The sequence below is a fragment of the Embiotoca jacksoni genome, unplaced genomic scaffold (genome assembly GCF_022577435.1).
Source record: "Embiotoca jacksoni isolate LCO1_2020_lvr unplaced genomic scaffold, fEmbJac1.0.p SCAF_11, whole genome shotgun sequence".
Lineage (NCBI taxonomy): Eukaryota > Metazoa > Chordata > Actinopteri > Embiotocidae > Embiotoca > Embiotoca jacksoni.
In genome coordinates this window covers 5,113,867-5,136,165 of record NW_027185241.1, presented here as the reverse complement: position 1 = coordinate 5,136,165, position 22,299 = coordinate 5,113,867, and the positions used below count along the sequence as shown (strand labels likewise).

At 41.0% G+C, this 22,299-nt stretch overlaps 2 protein-coding genes across 3 annotated transcripts; both read left to right on the top strand.

Moving 5' to 3' along the window:
- The first annotated feature begins 39 nt into the window (after positions 1–39).
- On the top strand, positions 40–7,721 carry opn9 (opsin 9). The gene is given in 10 exon segments (XM_069138438.1): positions 40–55; positions 1,418–1,446; positions 2,294–2,360; positions 2,539–2,568; positions 2,571–2,676; positions 2,833–2,972; positions 3,301–3,439; positions 3,558–3,672; positions 5,650–5,730; positions 5,808–7,721. Coding segments are annotated over 10 exon segments (816 nt in total). The 3' UTR covers positions 5,901–7,721.
- Positions 7,722–7,920: 199 nt separating this feature from the next.
- Positions 7,921–22,225, top strand: iffo1b (intermediate filament family orphan 1b). 2 transcript variants are annotated; one of them, XM_069142495.1, is made up of 9 exons: positions 7,921–9,269; positions 12,479–12,539; positions 13,877–13,972; positions 14,389–14,529; positions 14,642–14,826; positions 14,966–15,092; positions 16,860–16,949; positions 17,443–17,573; positions 18,979–22,225. In XM_069142495.1, exons 1-9 carry the CDS (start codon positions 8,278–8,280, stop codon positions 18,983–18,985), a joined length of 1,830 nt encoding a protein of 609 aa, XP_068998596.1. In that variant the 5' UTR covers positions 7,921–8,277; the 3' UTR covers positions 18,986–22,225. The 2 variants fall into 2 exon arrangements, with proteins under 2 accessions (XP_068998596.1, XP_068998595.1); XM_069142494.1 differs by having other exon boundaries at positions 7,922–9,269; positions 18,898–22,225.
- The last annotated feature ends 74 nt before the right edge of the window (positions 22,226–22,299 follow it).

Genomic DNA, 22,299 nt, shown 5'->3' with positions numbered 1-22,299 from the left:
TAGAAATGGCTCCGGTGGGATTACCGCTGATATTTGGGGATGGGTTCTGCCGTGGGTCAGTGACTCGGGCAAATGGTTAAAAGTTTTCTATCCAATTACCTGATCAATTTCCTCCTGTGGGAATACAATGACAGTGGTTTAATTGCCTGGACTCTTTATTATGTGGGACTTGAATGAATTCCTGCACCAGCCCTGAAAAGGCATTGCATGATCTTTTTATTTAAATTTTTAAAATTTCCCCTCCCTCTTTGGACCTGTTCAAGATCTGGTCTGTCAGGGCAGAGCTGTAGCATGGCTAACACAAGTTTACAGAAGTCTACTCTTCGATTTGCAGCTTTTTAGGAAGCAAACCTTCTGGTGATATACAGTAATGGGTTATTTTTGAAACTTTTCTCAATGATCCATCTGTATTGATATCTCTGATCTACAAAACTTTTGTCCAAAAAAAAAAAAGCTGCTTATGTATTTTTGTGCACTGATTCTATATATATATATTTTTTTTCATAATTCCTTTATCACCCATAGTTTTATTTTATGTTGTTTTGTGTATGCTCAAGTGAACATGGAAAAGTGGTAACTGGGATAATGCAACCCCTCTGTGTTGGCAGAATTACTGCTGGACACTAAAGAGGAATGTTCCTGAGGCCAAATATAGTTGAAAATCATACACTGATACATTTTAGAAGGTTTTTTTTTTGCATACTTTAGGTGTAACAACAGCCTGATTTAAGAAGAATATATACTCCTTATATATTATTCCTTATAAAACAAAGAGTACAAAAGTATTAGAAGGTCTGCTGATTTTAGTGGAAGAAAAAGTCTCTCAAACTAAGTGATGTGTTTGTATTACTGATCATGATGGATGAGATTAAGTTTAAAAGAGAAGGATTTATTCTGGGACACTGCTCTGACACATACAGGATGCGCTATAACACTGGTCATTCAGTGATTGGATAAAGTTTCCAGAGCTCAGACTTAACATCAGTTAGATGCTGTGTGTGTTAAGTTAAATATCAGAAATGGCATTACTTTAATTAAATCCAAATTGAAGATCAGACACCAAAGCTCAGTTTGAAGCCTGCAGTATTTTCTGACCTATCAATCTTTGTTTAAATTTTCTAAACTGAAGTGTGAATTCAGGAAAATCTATCAGTGGAAGAAAACAACGGTCAGAGGAGGGGATTAAAAAGGAAGAAAAGAGGTTTAAGACCCTGAAATATCCGCCGCTATCTGTCTTTGTCTCTTGGTTGGCGTCCCTCCCACTGATCATTTCTAAGCCAAATTATTTCGCAGGACATTTTCTCTCCAGCTCGTCAGAGGAATGCTACATGGATTTACAGAAGATGCTTCAGACTTCAGAGATTGAAGGAAAATATAAGAGGATATTTGCAGTGAAGAAAAGCTGACAGACGAACAGAGAGGAAAAATAGACGGACAAGAGAAAACGTGAGCTGAGATGCTTGTTTTAGCCTGATTGTAAAATGTTTTCCTGTTTGCTTCATAAAGAGAGAATAAGGTGAGACATTTTTAAGAAACAGATTTTAGAGAGGAATCCATGAATTTTTATTGTCTGTTGTCCTGATTTGGCTGTTCTCACTGACCTTATTAGCCTGTTGACCCCTGTGTCACTCATGAGACTGACCCTCTGCTGGGGGCATCAGAAAATGATGATTTTTCTGAATGTAAAAGCCCTGAAGGGGCAAATGCTTGACAAGAGCATCTTTGTTTTACAGTTTTTATGCTTCATTCATGTGAAATAAAATATACATTTTTCCCTTTGAATAACAGTTTTTGAAATATAAAAATAAACACGAGTATGATTCACAGCTTTTTTCTACACTTTGACAAACAGCAGTTATTATTATGACTGTGAATCATTACCAATCAGCAGGAAGTGAGATGAAATGTGCAGTTTTCCCTCTATAGCTGCAAATTACTTAGAAACTTGCCACAAGAAGAGTCAGTTACATTTATTTATAAGCATCTTTTGAAAAGATGGTATTTTTTTTGTAACTCATTCATTTGCGATGTCAGAAGAAGTATTTGCCTCCAACGAACTCAAAGAGATGAGAGAGAAATGAGCATGCTTTCCTGCCTCCAGGCCGGCAGGCATTATGCTTTCAGGTTTTCTGTCTATATGTATTTACGCTCATCAGTCAGCCATTCTTGGAAATGAGACATTTGAAAAAGACCTTGAGGGGAATTGAGTTGTATCTCTTGGGATCAGTGCAGTGCATCAATGGGAGGTAATGGCTCACACACAGACTCCGGGTTTGTCCCCTCGTTCGTCCAGCCACTGTTCGTCTCCCAGCTGTCCCCTTCTGCAGACCTGGCTGTTGCTGTCTTCCTAATCTTCACAGGTCAGACTATCTCCATGTCCTATCTATCTATCTATCTATCCATCCATCCATCCCGAGTTGCTACTTAATGAAAAATTATCTTTATTATCATTCTTGAAACAATTCCTATTTTTCTCATTTAAAACTTTTAGCTGCATTGATGTTCTTCATTTTCCCCTGTCTCCTGGTGTCACCTCAGCGCTGGGGAATGGCACAGTGCTGTTAGTCCACTGCAGAAAAGAAAGAATCTCAGCCCTCCAGAGCTCTTGACCATCAATCTGGCTCTCTGCGATTTTGGTTTCAGCCTCTTGGGAGCGCCATTTTTCATTATTTCCAGGTATATAAATGTTTGTTATTTCCAGCAAGCAGCAAGGCATGAACTCAGGCTGATAACACTGTGTGTTAAATACAGACATCTAGTTAGTCAAAGACAGAAGCTGATGATCGATTAAGTGCCAGGACTGAAGCTCTTCTTCTCCCTCTGCTCTGCCAGCCTGTGTCACGCCTGGGTGTTTGGGGAAGCAGGGTGCCTCTGGTATGGCATTCAGTGCTTTGTGTTTGGCATCGGCTCTCTGTTCACCACCTGTCTCATCTCCCTGGACCGTTGCCTGAAGATCTGCTGCTTAAGATATGGTAAATCTGAGATTATATACTCAAACAAACCTAAAATGTACAACCCAGATATGACTGAGGTCTAAATCCACCTCTCTCGTTTCCAAGGCTACACAGATTTTACACAAAACTTTACATTCTTATTTAAGTCTGTAAAAGACCCTTCTTTAGTGTATTGATTTAGATAATGACTCACTCATGAATCAACAGGTGATTGGTTGGGTAACACTAACAGGGCAATTAAATCTGTGTCTGAAATGTCAAGATTTCCCAAGTGTTAATTTTCCTTTTACACACATACATTGCTTTGATAGTCGCGAGGTGGTTTTCATGCTTCTTGCTTCTCTAGGTCAATGGATTGAGAGGTGCCATGTGTCCCTGGCCATTGCTCTGGTGTGGGTTTACTCTTCGGTCTGGGCCTTACTGCCTGCTTTTGGTTTTGGAAGTTAAGGACCAGAACCATATGGGATTAGCTGCACCATCAACTGGTAATCCAGGGATTAATTTTTCTTCACCTGTACAAATGTCTGCAGATGACTGTGTTGTTCTCTGATTTACAGACAGACATGTGAATGAAAACCAGTCTACCAATGTCACTGTTTCAAGGTGGAGAATGAGGTCGTCTATAAGTGACAGAATCTATATTTTCTTCGTCTTGACATTGTGCTTCGGAGTTCCTGCACTCATCATCATCACTTCATATCTGGCCATCCTGCTGACAGTAAGGACAACTGCTCCGTTGTAACATAAAATGGAGGATTTGGCAGCTCTGCCTGTAGTCTGTATTTTGTTTTAATGCATTAGTCACTTTTTTAAATTCATTTTGTGTTGAAGATGAAAGTTGCAACTCTCCCTGAGATTCAATGTGTGGCAGTAAGTTTGTGACAGTTTTATGACCTTATTTAAGAATATGCATCTTAAAGCAGTGTTTCTCAACTGGTGGGTCACAACCTAAAAGTGGTTCCTGTGGCAATTTGAGTGGTTCACTGATGGAGTTGAGGAAAAAAAGATCATACTTTTATTTAGAAGTTTAGAGAACTTCTACTGCTGCGCTTTTTCTTTCAACCCATACATTTACCAGCATGCATGCAGTAGATGTTTGCATGATTGTAATAACCAAAACTAACAATGTTAATTTAGCTCTCAGCAGAGCTTTTGTAAACAGGGTTAGGATTACATAAATCTACCCTTTTTATTTACTTCTGCCTTTTAATTTAATATATGTCATACAGTTCAAATTAGATTCTTGGAACCTGATGAGCATCACCAGTTTAAATTTATCTGAAAGGCATATATGCCGGTCTTTTTATTTCACTGGGTTTGTAGCCCTAGTTGCACTTTTGTTTTTTTTTATGCTTTAACACTGCATGAAGTCATTATTTCATCTCATGAAGTTATCACCATTTTTTGTGAAATGAATTTGAAAGGCTCAAAAATTTAGGTCACAAATAAATGACTAAGGAAAAATGTTGTTCCAGAGGTGAGACCACTGCCCTATAACGCTGTTAAAAATAGATACAACAAACAACTTCTTGGAGTTATGTTTTGCAGGTAAGACGAGGATATTTAACCTCTATTTTCTGGTCAAACATAAAGCTAAAAGGACAGATAAACTCTCAAGTGACAAACAAACAAACGACAGGAAAGCCAAACATGTCCCTAATGTACTCATTAATATACAAGCTGCTGAACCTGGCCAGCTCCCAATCAGAGTGCCTCAGAGTCACAGCGGCCAGCTGGTTATATCAAACCACAGCAACACAGAACAACAGTTCATGCAGCACTCTGAGTTGCATATTGGGAGGGAGGCTGTAGCTCAGTTGGTAGAGTGGGTTGCAAACTAATCAGAAGGTTGATGGCTCAATCCCCAGCTCCTCCTGTCCACATGCCTAAGTGTCCTTGAGCAAGACACTGAACCCTAAAAAAAAAAAAATTGCTCCCGATGTTGTGCCATCAGTGTGTTGTAAGTCACTTTGGATAAAAGCGTCAGCTTAATGTAATGCAATATTGGCATCAAAATTAGAAATGCTGGTGAGCCAAACTGCCTGCTCTTCCAATCACAGATGTCAAGGTGCAACAGTGGGCAGCATCTCAGTCAATCACTAATGAGTAACCACACAGCGCTGGTTATATAAGACAAAGTACAGTACAGCAAAGTATCAAATTACATTTTCAGGGTTTTAAAACGATCATGTATGTGAGTCAAAGAGAAAGCAATGGATTTTCTTGAAGAAATCTTTCCCTAATTCTAACCAAGTAGTTTTTGTGCCTATCCTCAAACATGCCTGGGCAAAGCATAATGTGACATTGGCAGAGAATACTGTATAAGCCTGTGATGAAAACGTTTCTATTGTGATGGGAGTGGTCTCTTCCAGGATGACAGAGCCTCCATCCACTGGGCCGGAGGGGTCACTGAATGGTTTGAAAATGATGTAAATCAAATGCTGTGGCCTTCACTGTCACTAAATCTCAACCCAATTGAACACCTCTGGGAGATTTTGCACTAAAGTGTTAGACAGCTCTCTCCACCACCATCAAAGAACCAAACAAGGAAAAACATTTTGAGAGAATAGTTTTTCCATCCTCCAGTGGAGTTTCATAGACTCACTGAATCATCTGGTGGCATGTGGTGGCGGTTTTATGTTTTTTTTTTTTCTTTGTCACTCAACACAGCATTAACTATTGCTCTTGTTTGCAGGTCTTCAGATCTAATCGGACCTTGGCATCCATACCATCTTCCTTTGTCAGTAATGCCAGCAAAGTCTTGAGACTTGCAAAGGCAGGGCCTACTGAGAGTGATTTTATAATTCCCTGATGTATATCCCACAGCAAAAATAAACCATGTGTTTATTTTAGATGGCTGCAGTGGTGTGCACCACCTTCCTGCTGGCCTGGATGCCTTATGCCACTATGTCTCTGATCTCTGCCTTGAATCTCAGAGATGACTAAGAGGCAGAAAGCTTGTTACAGACTGTGGTGGAGTCCAGTGGCATGGACTCATATTCTCAAGCACCTTTGAAGATCCTGGACGCCCCCTTGTTGCTCAACTGGACTGTCACAAAATATTATAGACAAATTCACTACAATCTTGAGGAGAGGTGGAGTAACGCTGCCGCCATGAACCCCAGCTCAGGCCTGAGTGAGGTCACGGTTGGTCCCACTCTGAGACCCCGGTCTTTTCTCCAGTCTTCCTCCTGTGGTCACCTTGATCCCTGCAATGCCAAGTCTCACTGCATGATCAACCCTTTAATCTACCAGATCATGAACAGGAAGTTCTGTGAGATGCTCTTTGGCCGAGAGAAGGCAGAGAGGAGGCAAGTGCAGAGCACAAAGGAGAGTTTATGTGAAAGTAAGGAACATGAGCTACTGTTTCTTTTCTTTTTTTTAACAGGAAAAATAAAGCCTGTTTAGATTTTTGACATATAATACAGGTCTCTTTTTCTCCTCCTCTCTGTGAGGGATCAGCAGCTTCTCCTTCTGCCAGTGCTGGGGCAGAAGGAGCAATCCCATGTCCCTGTCTGTAGACGGAAAAAACAGCAACAGAGGGAGCAGTGATGGAGCAACAACAATCTCCTGGTCTGGGAATATTTCACTGGGGGCCGATGCATTGTAATTTGTCCCAACGGACACTCGAGGCAACATGGAGATACACTGCAGTGTAGTTGGACAGAAGACAAGGAGAGATCTAAGAGGATCCACATCAAGTACTCTTGCTGTCTGATAGATAGATAGACAGACAGACAGACAGACAGACAGACAGACAGACAGACAGACAGACAGATAGATAGATAGATAGATAGATAGATAGATAGATAGATAGATAGAAAGATAGATAGACAGACAGACAGACAGACAGACAGACAGACAGAGACAGATAGATAGATAGATAGATAGATAGATAGATAGATAGTACAATAATTGAGTAAATGTACTTGGTTACTTTACACCACTAATATTAGAAAATTATTGACCTCGTGTGTGGCAATCTACTTTCAAATCAATAATTCACCATTTTAGTCTGTTACTTTATACTTCCACTTCACATTTTAGAGTTAAATGTTATACTTTTCTATTAGCCTACATTTATTTGACAGCTTTAGTTACTTTATTGATGGAGATTTGACCCAATACATGATATAACAGGCTTTCAAAGTACAACATATTGAGATTAAAGCGGTGGTTTCCAACCTTTTCATCCTCTTACGTCTCACAAAAAGCAGTATGCAGTCAGGGTCACATTTCAGATGTCTGAGTTGTTGTCAATAGCGCTTTTAACCTCTAAACTTCTCACATGGTTTAATTTCAATAAATGTTCAAATCATCCAATATCTCACCAAAGGTCAAAGATTACAGAAAACAGCTTTGTTTTTTCTTCTTTCACCTCCTTGTAATCATCTGATGACCCCCCAGATTTAGCTGCTGTCCATGTATATAAACTAGATATATAGGCCTAAAGTAGTTGAAACCAGCTGCACCTGCAGCAGCTTTAAAACTTTAACTGCATTTTGCTGCAAATACTTCTGTATTTTTTATTAAGTAGGATTCGTCACGCTGGACTTTTACTTGTAATGGAGTATTTTTACATTGCTGTATTGTAACTTTAAAATGGGAATCTGAACGCTTCCTCCACCCCTGAATTGAAATTACCACAAACCATCTGACAAACAATGAAAGTGGGGCTTTGTGGGCCTCAGGGTTCATCCTGCCACTGGGCCAGTCCAGTTTTATAAAACCTTCATGTGCATTTTTAAGTTTTCTGTGTGATTATCAGACATCTTTGGCTAAGAATTTCTCTCAAACCAAGAAATTACTTGTACAAAACAAAGGTAGATAAGATACTAATCCACAGAAAGCGAACGGTTAACGTCTTAATGCTCCTCTACTCCCGTATTTACGGCAGACGGCTCTCCCAATCCCGCAGCACCTGCTCCTGCCTGCGGTCACAGCTTGTTGCCAGAACTTCAGTGACGCGGTGACCCTGGATTTACTTGTTATTCATTCATGCTCTGCGTCTTTTTCTTCATTTCATTGCGTTTATTTGCAGAACATCTCACCGAGGAGCAGCTCCAGTCTTGTGTATCCCTCCTCGCCGTCCATCTCGAATTGCTTTTTAGGATGTTTTTCTGCGGACCGTCAGAGAGCAGTGATCCATCAGCCAACGTTAAGACCTCTGGGCTTTAAGGATAAGACTCAAATTTAGAAACTCTGACATAATCAGGTAAATACTGACGGTTTGCGCGGACAGCTTACTTGGACGTTTAGCTATTACGCGTAATTCATCCATTAATTATATTCTGTTTTAGCAAGACAATTCCCGTCCGTGTTCATGCCAGATCTGCAGCGCTTTAGTTTTCCATACCATAGCATGAATCCTTTGTTGGGGGCGAACACGCATCTCCAACAGCATCCACAGCAGAGCCAAGCTCCCGGACACCCGGACTCTCCCTCGGGCCTCCTTCCCGACGCCGTTTTCGGTGGACCGGACCCGGCGTTCTTTCTGCTAGGTGAGCAATCCGGTCCGGGGCCTGATCAGTCGGGGCCTGACTTTACCGCACCCTCACAGACCTCACCTTACCTCCACCACAACCACAGCAGCCCCTTTCAGCACCGCTCAGTGTCGCATCCTCCTGCAGCGATGGCCCTCAGAAACGACCTGGGATCCAACATCAGCGTCCTGAAAACTCTCAACCTGAGGTTCAGATGCTTTTTGGCCAAAGTGCACGAATTAGAGCGCAGAAATAAGATCTTAGAGAAGCAGCTGCAACAGGCGCTGGATTCCAACAAGGGCTGTCAAGGTGGATGCTGTGAGGGCAGGGCGCACACCCAGGAGGCTGGTGTGCAGACCGGATTTGTGGGAACGATCCCGCTTAGGCCCGGCTCCCTTCCCTTCCACAACACCAACAACTCAGCCAGGAGGCCTACAACTCTCTTCACGCCACCACTCACCACAACCCTTCTACCTGCAACTGCTGGAAACTCGAGTTCAACCCAGACTAATTACACTTGTAACCCTGCCATTACCATCAGTCAGTCCTCCCCCTGTGTGGAGTCCCCATCTGGCTTTAAAGTGGCCCCCAACAACAGCGCAGGCCCAGGCAGCTCCACCAACCCTCCACCACGGTTCCTCCCGGGCACCATCTGGTCCTACAACCACACCCGCAAGTTTGGCCCCGGTGCGGAGCGTCTAACCAGCCCCGGAGTGTCCTGGGTGCACCCAGACGGAGTTGGGGTCCAGATTGACACCATCACCCCCGAGATAAGAGCCCTGTATAATGTCCTGGCTAAAGTGAAGAGGGAGAGAGATGAGTATAAACGCAGGTAAATGGAACAAAACTCTTTTATTACACCTTTAACAGTCTTTCAGGGGCATTTCTATGCATTATGGGAATGCCTCATAGTTTCCTTGAGTGTGTGTAATGCCCTGCTTTGGAGGAGTGAGCAGAGCTGTAAAGCAGCTGCAGACCAGCTGTCTCCAGCATGAGCAGAGTCAGCACAGAGGCACTACATCCATCCCCTCCTGCCTGACCCTGCATTCACTTCATGCCTGACCACAGAGGCAGGTGCTGCTGCTACAAATACACAGGAAAAATTAACATGTCAGGAGCTAAATATAAAAGTAGAATGAAGGTCAGAGCTGTGTAAAGATCAGTGTCTGGTAAAAAAACCCCTTTCTCTCAGGAAGCACTGTAGAGTTTGACTCACCCAAGGGTGGTTTCATTTACAGAGAATACTAATATACATACGATAATAATGATGTCATTGAGACACAAGGCCTGGAGTCGGTCCAGAGAGGTCAATGTGAACAGTAACTCGTCATAGCATGTGGGATGAGGACATTTCGGATTTACAACTTCAAGCCCTTCATTTAACTCAACTAAATATTCATTGAATAATTAGCAGCTATTTTTTAAAAGTCTTTTACAAGCAAAAACAAGCATCTTTTGACAAACATTTAAAGCTTCTTAAATGTAAGGATTCACTGTTGTTCTTTCTCACATATGATAATCAACCAAATAGTTAGGATTTAAAGACCTCACCTCGAGCACTATCAAATTTAGACATGTTTAACTCTGACATTTTAGAGGCAAAACAACAAACCAGAGTAATGTGGGGGTGGGGGGAATGGCAGATGTAATCATTAGTAGCTGCTTCTTGATGATGTCACCAGTTTCAATCTGAATGCTACAATCTCCAGTTTAGGAATAAAGCTGTTTGTGTTTGTTGAAAATGACTTAATCACTGAAATGGCAGAATTCTAACTCTCTTTTCCGGAGGAATATATCTTAAATTTGTGGAGGAAACATTCCCAAATCTGTGAAATTCTTTTGTGAATCTCAAGGATGTGTCACAGTTGGTGGATTATCTGTCCTGATTGAGCTCTAGTTGGCCCCAAGTCTCTGTGCAGTCATCATTGAATTCCCTCATTATGTCCAAATGAGCAGCCATGCATTCTCCACTGAGGAGATCCTGACCACAGGATAGTGGGCTCTTTGTGGACGAGGCTGAGGACGACCCTAACAACCCCAAGAGTGTCAGACAGATCAGACACATGCTCTCTTTGTACGTAGTGGCCTGATTTACCGACCTTTTGTACGGAAAGATGCCACTTCTGTTTCACAACACGTGAATCAAGGTGTGTGACAAGCCGTGTCCCGCACAGTGCAAGAACCAGGTTTTACCGAGTCTTCTGAAAAGGGTCTTCACTTTTCCTCAACCTGCGTGATCTTAATGTAGATATCAGTTTACCTCAGGACAATGAAAAACCTGTTTATCCAGGTGAAGCTCAGATTCATGGTCGTTACCCATGTAGTCAGTTCTTTACACCATTTAATGTTTGTTACTGCCCTTGAGACATTTTCGTGTCTATTCAAGGACTATAACTATAGGTGGTAATTAAAAAGCAGCTTGTGGTGCATACTGCTTCATTTTAAACTTTTTTTAAATTTTTAAATTTTTACCCTCCTTCAGCTCTTTTATCCATTCCGCTTTTGTTAAACGACAACTTTTATTTCTCCCCTTTTACCCTCCCTCTGTCTCTGCCCCTCACTCTCCCCTCTCTATCTCAGGTTCTCTTTCTCATGTAAACCTGACACAATCCCCACACACTTGCTCTCCCTCTCTCATGCTCTGTCCTCTGTTCCACTGCGCAGCGTCCCCCCCACCCCCCTCCACACTGTATCTGCAATGCAGCATGCACTGCAAGCTGTGACTGCTGGATTGGGGGGGAATGGGGGAGGGAGGGGGGGGAGGCTTGCTAGAGGAAGCACTTCTCGACTTTCTGCATGCTCTCACCTTACTGATCAAACAAGCATCTCCTACGACAACAATAACCCCCTGTTTCATGACTCGGTGTCTTAGTATTCCCTTGAGGTCTGCATGTGCCGCAGCTTTCTGCATTTCAAACAGCATTTCTGTGAGCGGTTATGGACTGCAGTGAGTCGATTCCACCTGAGCATGTGTGGTGTGAAGTCACAGACTCTTGAGATCACATACAGGATCTGTGCTGAGGCTTTAAATGTATTAAAGTTTTGATTAATGGGCCAATCATCTGAGGTGCATCATAGAAGAATGCAAATCATCAGTCAGACAATCAGCAGATCACTGAAATGGTCACGCACTCACACATTTGCCATTTACAACTGGCTGTTTTATGCAACTTATCTCCAGAATGGTATCCTAATGTAATTTAACTAAACTGAATTTGTATGTTATTGTCTGATTCACAGGCACTCAGCCAGACTGAAATCTAGTTTCCATTCTTGTGCATTTCAAACACAAATCCGACCCTTTGTGTTATTCTTCTCGTTTTAAATGACATTGATTTAAGATTACAGTTTTATTTGGTGATTTTAGTCAGCAGTTTTGGAGGGTTAGTGTCAAGTTACATATGTTTTATGTGTGAAGATGCCATTAAAGGCAGCACATTAAATCAGCCAGGCAGGAATATTTTATTTAATACAGTTTGTTACAGATATATGGACACCAGTGATCTGAGGTAACTAAGAAACAGTGTGGTGATTATGTAGGTTTTCCACCAGACAAGTACATTTTTCAGATGTGAAATGTCCCACTAAGTATTTATCATGTTTTTTGTTTTGTTTTATGCTGTTTTTACAAAAAACGAAAACGTCCCCAGTATCCCTCAAGTTGTCATCAGCAGTCAGTGTGCTGTTCACTGATTCATGACGCACAGTGAATGCGGCTTTTGCAAACGCTGCTGCATCATCTCCCTGCATGTAATCATCAAGTCTGTGTCTGCTTTCTGGTGAATCCGGGATAGCGGAGTCATGTGTTCTGAGGAAAACAGGACATTGAAAACATCTGGCTGTGATGACTAGCCTTTTTTAACACTGAAGTAAATCAGGCATGGCAACATTTATATCTGCCTTTCTAACCTGGTCCATAAGATGCACACATTGGATATCTGTATCTATATAATAATGGAGGACATGTCTGTCTGTTTGATCTCTATCTACATAAAGACACTGACTGAAAGATTATATTCTTACACGTCTGCTGTCTCTTAGGTGGGAAGAAGAGTACACTATGAGGATGGATCTGCAGCAGAAGATTTCAGACCTACAAGAGGTAACATTGTGTAGCCCTGTGTGTGTGTCATTGTGGGGACACAAATCTGTGAATAGGGACAAAAGCAAGTCTCCTTAACAAAAATGGTTACATGTTAGTGTGAATACTGGGTTTAAGGTTAGAGTAAGTTTAGATTTAGGCAAGTAGTAGTTATGGTTCAAGTACATCTCCAGGAAATGAATTAAACTGAAAGGTCCTTTGAACTACTGAAAGCATAGTTGGTCCAATGCAGTATGAAATGAAGGTGTTTTTTTTAGTCTTCACTTAAAAATAAGACAAATCACTTACTGGCTGTGATAGTTCAGAAAAGGCTCAGCTGGCCTGTCTAAAACAACACGAGTGTTAGTGGTTAAATATTTTAATGAAACTGATAAAAGTGGGAAAGATTAGTTGTTTAATGAGATTACAGTGCAGCCATTTGATGAACACGGTGAGCAGGGAGCTCTCATTCTTTGCTGGCACTGATAATGTTCCTTTTTTGCTACCTGTTTCACTGCTACATTAATTCAAGTCCTGACTCATACAAACCTTGTTTTACTCTTGTGACTGGTTTTCTCTTTTCCCTGTCACCCAACATTTAGCACAACTTTAATGTTTCACCAACGCATTTCGGCTGGTGGTCTTCATCAGGGTCAACATGAAACACACTTAAAAAAACCCACTTAGTATGGTTTGTTCCATGTGTTTTTATAATGTGTTCCATGTTGACCTTGAAGGACGCAAGCCAAATCACATTAAAGTTGTTCTATATACTACAAGTGTTGTTGGACCATTGTAGATTCTTGTCTCTTCTCTGTGCACCTTGGTGGTTGGTGAAGTTGTGGCATAAGCCCCTATCCTGTCACTGAGCACCAAAGAGATTGCCATATTTGTGCTTCCTGCTGCTGTAGTTTTATCAGTTCAGTGTTGGTTTCCCGTATGTATGTGTCTCTGTGCACAAGCACCATTGCTGGGAATCTGTGCCTGACCCGATTTTTAGCTGGCAGCACCACATCAACTGGAGACCACAAACTGCAAAACACCACTTGAGACTTGAAAGGTCCTGACCAGTATTGTAGCACGTATGAATAAGCCAGCAGGGAGAAAAGAGAGTTACCATGCCGTCAGACACATTGAGAGCGCCTCAGATTAGATAATGCATTCAGGTTTGGCAACGTCTCTGTACACTTCGCAGACAAAAGCTTTTATTTGGTTGATGACCTCTGCTTTCATAATGCAACCTGTAATTTGCAGTAAAGACAGAACTGTGACAGGACATGTCTGCACGTGTGTTTGTATGTTTTCACTGATGCTTACCTGTACATGTGTGTTCTTAATGGCTTCTTCTGTATGTGCAGGACCTGCATGAGAGTGAAGGCTGTCAGGACGAGCTGGCGCTCAGAGTTCAGCAGCTGAAGGCAGAGCTGGTTCTCTTCAAAGGCCTCATGAGCAATGTGAGAACTGTAGAGCTCATACAGTCGAATACTAATCACACATACTTGTAGCTGTTAGCAGGAATCAGCTCTCCCTCTGCATCGCAATGGATGCACTGCAGCATGCATTTCTCTCAGGGAACATTGTGCAACAGTTTTGGTACCACTGTTTAGTGAGCCAGTTATTACTTACATGTCAAACAAAGGGTCAGTCAGTGTACTATTTACTAATGCTTTATCGATCAGTAATAAGCCATTGATGAAGATTTCTCTTCCAAAATGGCACTTGACTTTGTTGCTAGCTAGGCTAGCTAGCATCTCTTTTTCTCTATCTTTAGGTAGCTGTATCAGAAAGTGGTACCATCATCATACGTTATCAGACTGATTAGTAGATTTTTCTAGCAAGATTTCGCTGCTTCTGCCTCCACCCTTTGTAGAATTTGTCAGAGTTGGACAGTAAAATCCAGGAGAAAGCCATGAAGGTGGACATGGACATCTGCCGTCGGATCGACATCACCGCTCGTCTGTGTGATGTGGCCCAACAGAGGAACTGTGAAGATGTCATCCAAATGTACCAGGTACCAGGGCTGTCTCATCTCTGGTTCTTTTATGTGTTCACCAAGTAAACTTCTTGTATATTGATTGCGTTAGTGTGATGTCCTAAGCCCGATCCCGCAAATGTTGCTGCAGGTTCCCAACAACCAATCATCGCTAAATTGCCGGCGTAAACAAACTCCTCTGTCTTTTAACGGGAGTGAGTGTGACGAACCAGTCAGCACCTCTGAAAGCGACGGTGGCATGGTTAAAGACGAGGAGCATTGTGGCTCGTCGGCCAATCAGATCAATGAGGAGATGCAGAGGATGCTGAACCAACTGTGAGTGCTCTGACTTTGAAATGTGATGACAATAATGAAAGTGTTCTTCACCCCGGCACTAATTGTGTGTGTGTGTGTGTGCGTGTGTGTGTGTGTGTGTGTGTGCGCGTGTGTGCGCGCATTTATGTTTTCATTTTAGGCGTGAATGTGAGTTTGAGGATGACTGTGACAGTCTGGCTTGGGAGGAGACTGAAGAGACACTGCTTCTTTGGGAGGACTTCCCAGGATGCACTCTGCCTCCAGATCCGACCCACCCACCAGGAGAGGTAGGCTGTGAGGAAGAGTAGGAGGAGGCAACACCTACACAATGTAGTGCAATATGACTCCCAACAGTCCTGCAACATGTTGTACGAGCTAATACGTCAAACTTGTAATGCTGATTCAGATCTGTGGACATTTTCGTACCTCGGTGTTAGTGATAGCCATAGACACAGGCATTATGTTTTCAGGTTGTCTGTCTGTACGTACATTAATATATAATCTATGTATGTCTGTCTGTCTGTCCCGTTCTTGGGAACGTGATATCTTAGATCTTAGAATTTGTCGCTTCTCTACAGCAACATCTATATTTGACGCATTGCCTATTGTTAACTAGCTCTATTAGCCAAGCAGCATTTGGGATTCCTTAAAATGTCTTCACTACATATATTAAATGAGTCTGGACAGATATGGACGTAAACTACAGCTTGTGTGGTTGACAGAGGATGTGTTGGATTACATGAATTTCTCCTGACGTACGGTGGCCTCATAAAAACTACAATTATATTTACAATTTGATCTCATTCACATCACTGGATGTAGAATGTTGGTATAAACCTGCCATTGTCCGACTGATTCAGTCGACATTCTCCTCCACTTCCGCTACCGTTGCTACCGTTTTCAATATCCAAGTCGTAAATCGCAATGGGAAACAACAACAACAACAACCCAGAGCAAAATAGGAAGTTTTGACAAAGATTTTTGTATAAATCTCCAATAAAGTAGACCTGCTTGCCTCTTTTCAGTCTTTTGCATGGATTTTTATAACAGGTCTGCCTCCCCATGTAAAGGGCACAGTTGCTGCATCCTAGGATTAGCGCTGCCCAAGATGACTGTGGTTGGTTTAAAGAAATTCAAACAAGCCTGTATGTTTTATCACCAATAGCAGAATCATATGTGGAAGCAGCCAGACCACTCTCCAGTGCTGGACAAGGCTGGTGGCGATAGATCTAATTATGCGAGACGACATTTACACTTCTTCCTTTGACTCAAAATCCAAATTTTGAAAGACTTATCCGGATTTGAATATGTTGAGAATTAATTCTGACTTTCTCATTCACATTAACACAAAAAAGATACACATAGATATACACACCGTGTCTGCTTGATTTTCATGATACTTACTATCTGTTTTCATAACCCATTATAAAACCTGTTTTTTTTTTCATTGTTTCTTTCACTAGTCAAAGGACCTTGAGAAAGGACAGTTCATGAGTCATCAGGTGCTGTCCATTTTTTCATGTGACATCCTGACTTCCGACAGCTGTGTCTGACAGATGTGTCTATCATTGGTTCAGATTTCAAGGAACCTTTTAAAGTCCTGATGTCACGGGTGGTGTTAATGCAGAGCAGCAGGTTGATATTTTGGTCGATAGAGTCTCTCTCAGTCCAGTTCACTGACCTTCAGTGCTTGACTGTGACGGGGCTATTTCAGGACAAAACACTGCCCACAGGCATACACACAGATCCAGCCTGTGTTGGTGTGCAGTGTGTTTGTTTCCAAGAAATCCATGTAGGTATTTGTTTTCATTCACCGGCTGTGTGGTATTTGAACAGTCTGTTGTCCCTTTGAAGGCAGGAGCTGCATTACTCGGTGAAATCCGAGCTGATGGGGGCATTAAGCCAGCTTTGCTTTGATAGTTCTGTGTCTGAGTTAGAGTCTGAATGTCTGATGATATGCACATGAGCACAGATTATGTTTACTGCCAAGTGTCACTACATTTCATCCCATGTATTTCCATATGTGTACTCAAAATGCCTCTCTTCTCTACCAGGAGGACTGTCTGGAAAAGGTGATTAATGACACAGAATGTCTCTTCAAGTCCAGAGAGAAGGAGTACCAAGAGACCATTGACCAGATTGAGGTCAGACACTTGCTCTGTATTTTTAAGTTTTAGATTTGTTCAATAATATCTCAGTTCATATATGTTGCCATTTCTTTTTTCATTTCTACATTGTTTGTTTATTCCCATGTCTTTATGTTTTATGTATGTCTTGCATACACATGGGTCGTGTGCAATGATCTGTTGCTTGCATTAAGCATTGAGTGAAATACAGTCGGTCTCTTTTTGGTTGATTAATTTTTTTTTTTTTTTCAATGGTGCAACATCCTGCCTTAGTGACTTTCTAAACCAAAGCTCTGATGCATTTGTTCCTGTTCTTCTGTTGTTAAAGTGCATTAAACTGTATATTTTCTTTTAATCTCTCACGCGTGTAAACAAACCTCTCTCGAAACTATTATTTAAAGCCGAGCATCACTAATTTGTCCTGCAGATAGTAAACACACATGCCGGAGTAAACGTGTGTTTGATTTCACGGATTTGATCTGAACTTTTTGAATATGTTTGCTGACACCAGCTGGAACTGGCTACAGCCAAGAGCGACATGAACCGACACCTGCACGAGTATATGGAGATGTGCTCGATGAAGAGAGGCCTGGATGTTCAGATGGAGACCTGCAGGAGGCTCATCACACAGAGTGGCGACAGGTACACACACACACACACACACACACACACACACACACACACACACACACACACACACACACACACACACACACACACACACACACACACACACACACACACACACACACACACACACACACACACACACACACACACACACACACACACACACACACACACACACACACACACACACACACACACACACACACACACACACACACACACACACACACACACACACACACACACACACACACACACACACACACACACACACACACACACACACACACACACACACACACACACACACACACACACACACACACACACACACACACACACACACACACACACACACACACACACACACACACACACACACACACACACACACACACACACACACACACACACACACACACACACACACACACACACACACACACACACACACACACACACACACACACACACACACACACACACACAGGCTTACAGCTTTTATCATTTATCTGCTATTATTAATATGTTCATTTCTTTCTTTTGTTAACAACTTTTCTACAGATTCTTTAGTTTGAGTATATAGAGCATTTATAGTTGTAGCATTTACAAAAACTGGAGGAACTTTTAATAAATGGTGTATGACACTATAATGTGTTGTTGTAAGCAGCTATAATAAGTGTTTATTAATGTAATCAACTTTTATGACATTGTGCCATTACAAATGGGTTTTTCTGTATTTTGATCATTGTATTTTTTAATTGAACTGTGTTTTATATTTTTTATTTAAAGTTAGCCGGGTTGGTCGGCCTTAGTCTTTGGTGCACGTGCGCCCACAGTGCATGCTCAGTATGCATTCATCTGGCCAGTGCGGGAATGTCACACCAGATACCAGATTTACAAACTCCGTATACTGAGAAACAAAGAGATTTATCTGACAGTGACAGGTTTAATCAGCATTGTATGAACTTGTTTGGTGAGGGCTTAAATGTAAAATGATATATGTAAAAGTCCTCCACTCCAGCTTTAAAACGTTATTCTTGTTAAATTCCTTGCTTGTAGACATATTTTATATTTTTGCACCTTCAGTGCTCTGAATAAAAGACTATTTGATTCAAAGAATTCAGTGAAAATATATCGATTTGACACCGTTTCGATTTCTCTTAAATTTGTACAGATTTAAATATTTTTGAATAATTAGTTATCCATTTAGCCAAGTTACAATATATTATTATTGCCTTTCTAGAAAATTATAAAAAACAAAACAAAAATTTAAGAACTATATGACAAATAAATGAGGAGTAACACATGAAGAGTCAGTTTCTGTGTCTCTCAGTAACCCTGCAGCACCTGCGTCTTCTGAGGAGAGTGACTCGAGAGAAAACGACAAGTCTTCATCTTCTCCACCTTCTTCCAGATCTTGACACCTTCCCACTCTGGTATTAACGGAAGCGGTGGCCACGTGACCTCCGCTGCATCCAGGGACAGTACCACACCAACGCAATACACATCTGTAACTATGGCAACACCATGTTTAGATGTAAACATATTTATTTACCGAGTCATATCATTGATCATTGTGTTGTCCACTCAAATCAGTCTGAAAAGACTTTGACCACTTAGACCTGTCAATCAAGACGGGACCATCGTTTGCCATCTTGTTTTAGACTGCAGTAACAGCAACAGTGAATTTTGTAGTGAATTACACTGCGAAGATTCAGGAGATTGAAGATCCTAAACTGACTATACAAACGGACTGTGTCCTTGTAATGCAGTGAGGCTGCATTAAAGCATAGCATGACTTCACCACTCTAAACATATCAACAGACTCTATAAAAGTAGTAATGACAATAATAATACAAATAATATGATATAATCTGTCACTGGAAATTTACAAAATCCACTTCTCACAAATTTACAGTCCTTTCACCATAAACAAACAAAAACAGGGATCAGGGTAGTTGTAACGCTGGTTTTCCAGGAGTTAATGTATCCTTTATAAGTTTTATTGGTGAGTTTGGACATAATGAATCTTCACATTTAAGTGTAAAGAGATATAATGATTCAGCATTTTACTGCCTTGCAGTTGCATTCACAGTTTGCTTTGTATCCGTATAGGAAAGAATAAAATCACAGGCAGGCGAACCTTAAGTCATAAATACATCATAACACATGTACTTTTATTAGCAGAACATACAGTGAAAAAAATAGAAAAACTGGAGTGACTGAGTTAAGTGTTTTGACTACAAACATGCCTCATCCCTCTGGCCAATATTGTTGGGTACAATATTGAAAACGGTAAAAAGAAGGTTTTCATCCTATTTAGTTATGCATAAGCTGTGAGTTACCTCCAGGAAACCGTCAAAGCTGGAGTCATTTCATGGACATAAATTAACCTGCCGTGCCGGACAGGTCGTCCTTGGAAATTGTTTTGAAAAAGGTGGATAGTTTAAAAAAAAAATAAAAAAAAATACTGGTGATTGGATGAACCCTTTGTCTATCACAGGTTAACTTCAATCAATCAGATCTGTGCTTTTCTCGAACAAACAGTTTCTTGTTGCTGTTGTCACACCTGAACCACGGCCGTAGCTCCCTGTGGGTCCTCATGGGACGCTGATTGGTTCGAACCGCACATGAAGGCAGATAAGATTGAATTCTTGCGTGACCTCACAAATCTAGATACCCCACAAGGTAATGGATGGAGCAGTTCATGTTTCCAGTGCAGTTGCAAAAATTACTTGCAACATTGTTGTAAGTTGCATGTTGATGTAAAACCAACCACACCACTTTGCCCAAGGAATTGTAAAAAATAAATTTGCAAAATAACTTGATAATGCATTTTTAGGGAAGTTTGGAGCATCAAAAAGCTAACTTCCAACATTTTCAAGGCGAAAACAAAACACCTGGAAAGCAATGAACATCGCAGCTGCATAAGACTGTTTTGTTTTAACCAAGGGGACAACTGATCAACAGATGACAGCAGTGTCAGTGGGAAGCATGTTGGCTTTCAGTTTTAAATTTAGCGATAGCCTCTGTTTGGTGCAGTTAAAATATATAAATAGTTTCTGCACCCTCTTGAAGCTTGTCCAGAGTTAGCGTTGAAAACCGTAGGAAAAGTTCACTGACACCGTGATGTCGTGTAGGATCTGTCAATAATCAGATAAATTTTCAGCAGTAATGCTTATTATAGATTAGAGTGAGTCGGGTGTTTGAGCAGAGCTGCATGGATGAGCAGAATTAAGGATAGCCGACAAACAAAATGCCATTGAGTGCCAAAATACAATGGTCAGATTTTCAATCAACAGGAAAAAAAAAAAAAGAAGAAATAGCTGCCAAAGCTGTTTCACCAAGGTGCTTGATGTATATAACTAAACCTATTTTTGAGCCTGTAAAAAGTTTGCACATAGACAGGAAGAGCAAAGCAAAACTGTACAATACAAAAGCACTATTACTGTTAAACAAAAAAGTTGGAAATAAGACTACTGTATTTCTTCTAGTCACGTTTCCTCATCTTTCACATGTTGCAGGTGAACATATAAACACATACCTCATTTTTACTTTAGTTCTGTTTTCCTGGGCACATTTAACCACAAACTTTAACACACTGCTCCAGGAAAACACACTGCTGACGGGGGAACGCCCCCTCCCTACACACACATCACTGCTCTATTATCAGACACTGTTTCTAATTGTAGTCCTGGCTGTAGTTTCTGCGGTGTAGTTGAACCTTTTTTTTCTTCGACACACTTCGGTGCTTTCATTTCATTAAGTGGGACAGGAGGATTTCAAGTCATGCATGTGTGGAAAGAGCTGAGCAATTCCCTGCAGTTTGAATACAGATGGAGGACGTCGGAAATGTCAGACATTGAACACGATTTATTTTTGTGTCGTTTTACTTTTACGCACTGAGTGAGTCTCTATGTATGCATGTGCCAGTGTGTATGTTTCTGGGTGTTATGTCTGTATAGTGAGTGTTTTTTAAAAGGACTTTTACTGCAGCAGATGCACAGCATGAGAAAGAATGAAACAGAACAAGTCCAATTTGATAAAGCAGATAAATGTTAATCAGTGACATTTGAGACTGAACTGATCACCTAAAAAACTGTAAATCAATGATAATTGAGATTTTTTTTTTCCATTGGCACTCTTTCTTTGAGTGTATGTGGTTGCCAAGTGAAGTCATTTTAAAAATAACTCGGTCAGAAAAATTAACTGCTGAAATGCAAATGCTTTAGCGAAATGACTGTACGATGGCTTTGATATTATATGTGTAAAGGAAATATAGCTTTGAAGATATGCTTATGTTTAAAGACAAAATAAGACTGTCTGCGGTCACACACCTAAAAAAAAAAATCGCAGAAAGCTTTGAATCAAGACACAACGATCTGAATGCTCTATTTCGCTTTTCAATGGAAATTATGGCAGTTTAGGATAAAACAATATTTCACACAAGAGAAAACCTTACCTCAAAATATTTGATCTAAATTTGTGTCACATGGGGATTAATTGATAGTTCTTAGTAGTGATCAAGAAGTCTAAACGTGTGACTTTGCAGCTTTAAACATCAAGACAAATTAATTGTGGCTAAAAAGCTTCACTGCAGAGTTTCAGTATGTAATGTGTTGAGAGAGACTGAATGAATAAAAGATGCAACTGAGCAACAACATGCCTGATTATTATTTGCTAAACATGTCACATTCAGCCTTTTCTGTCCCCTTAAAGTTAAAAGGTTTGGTCA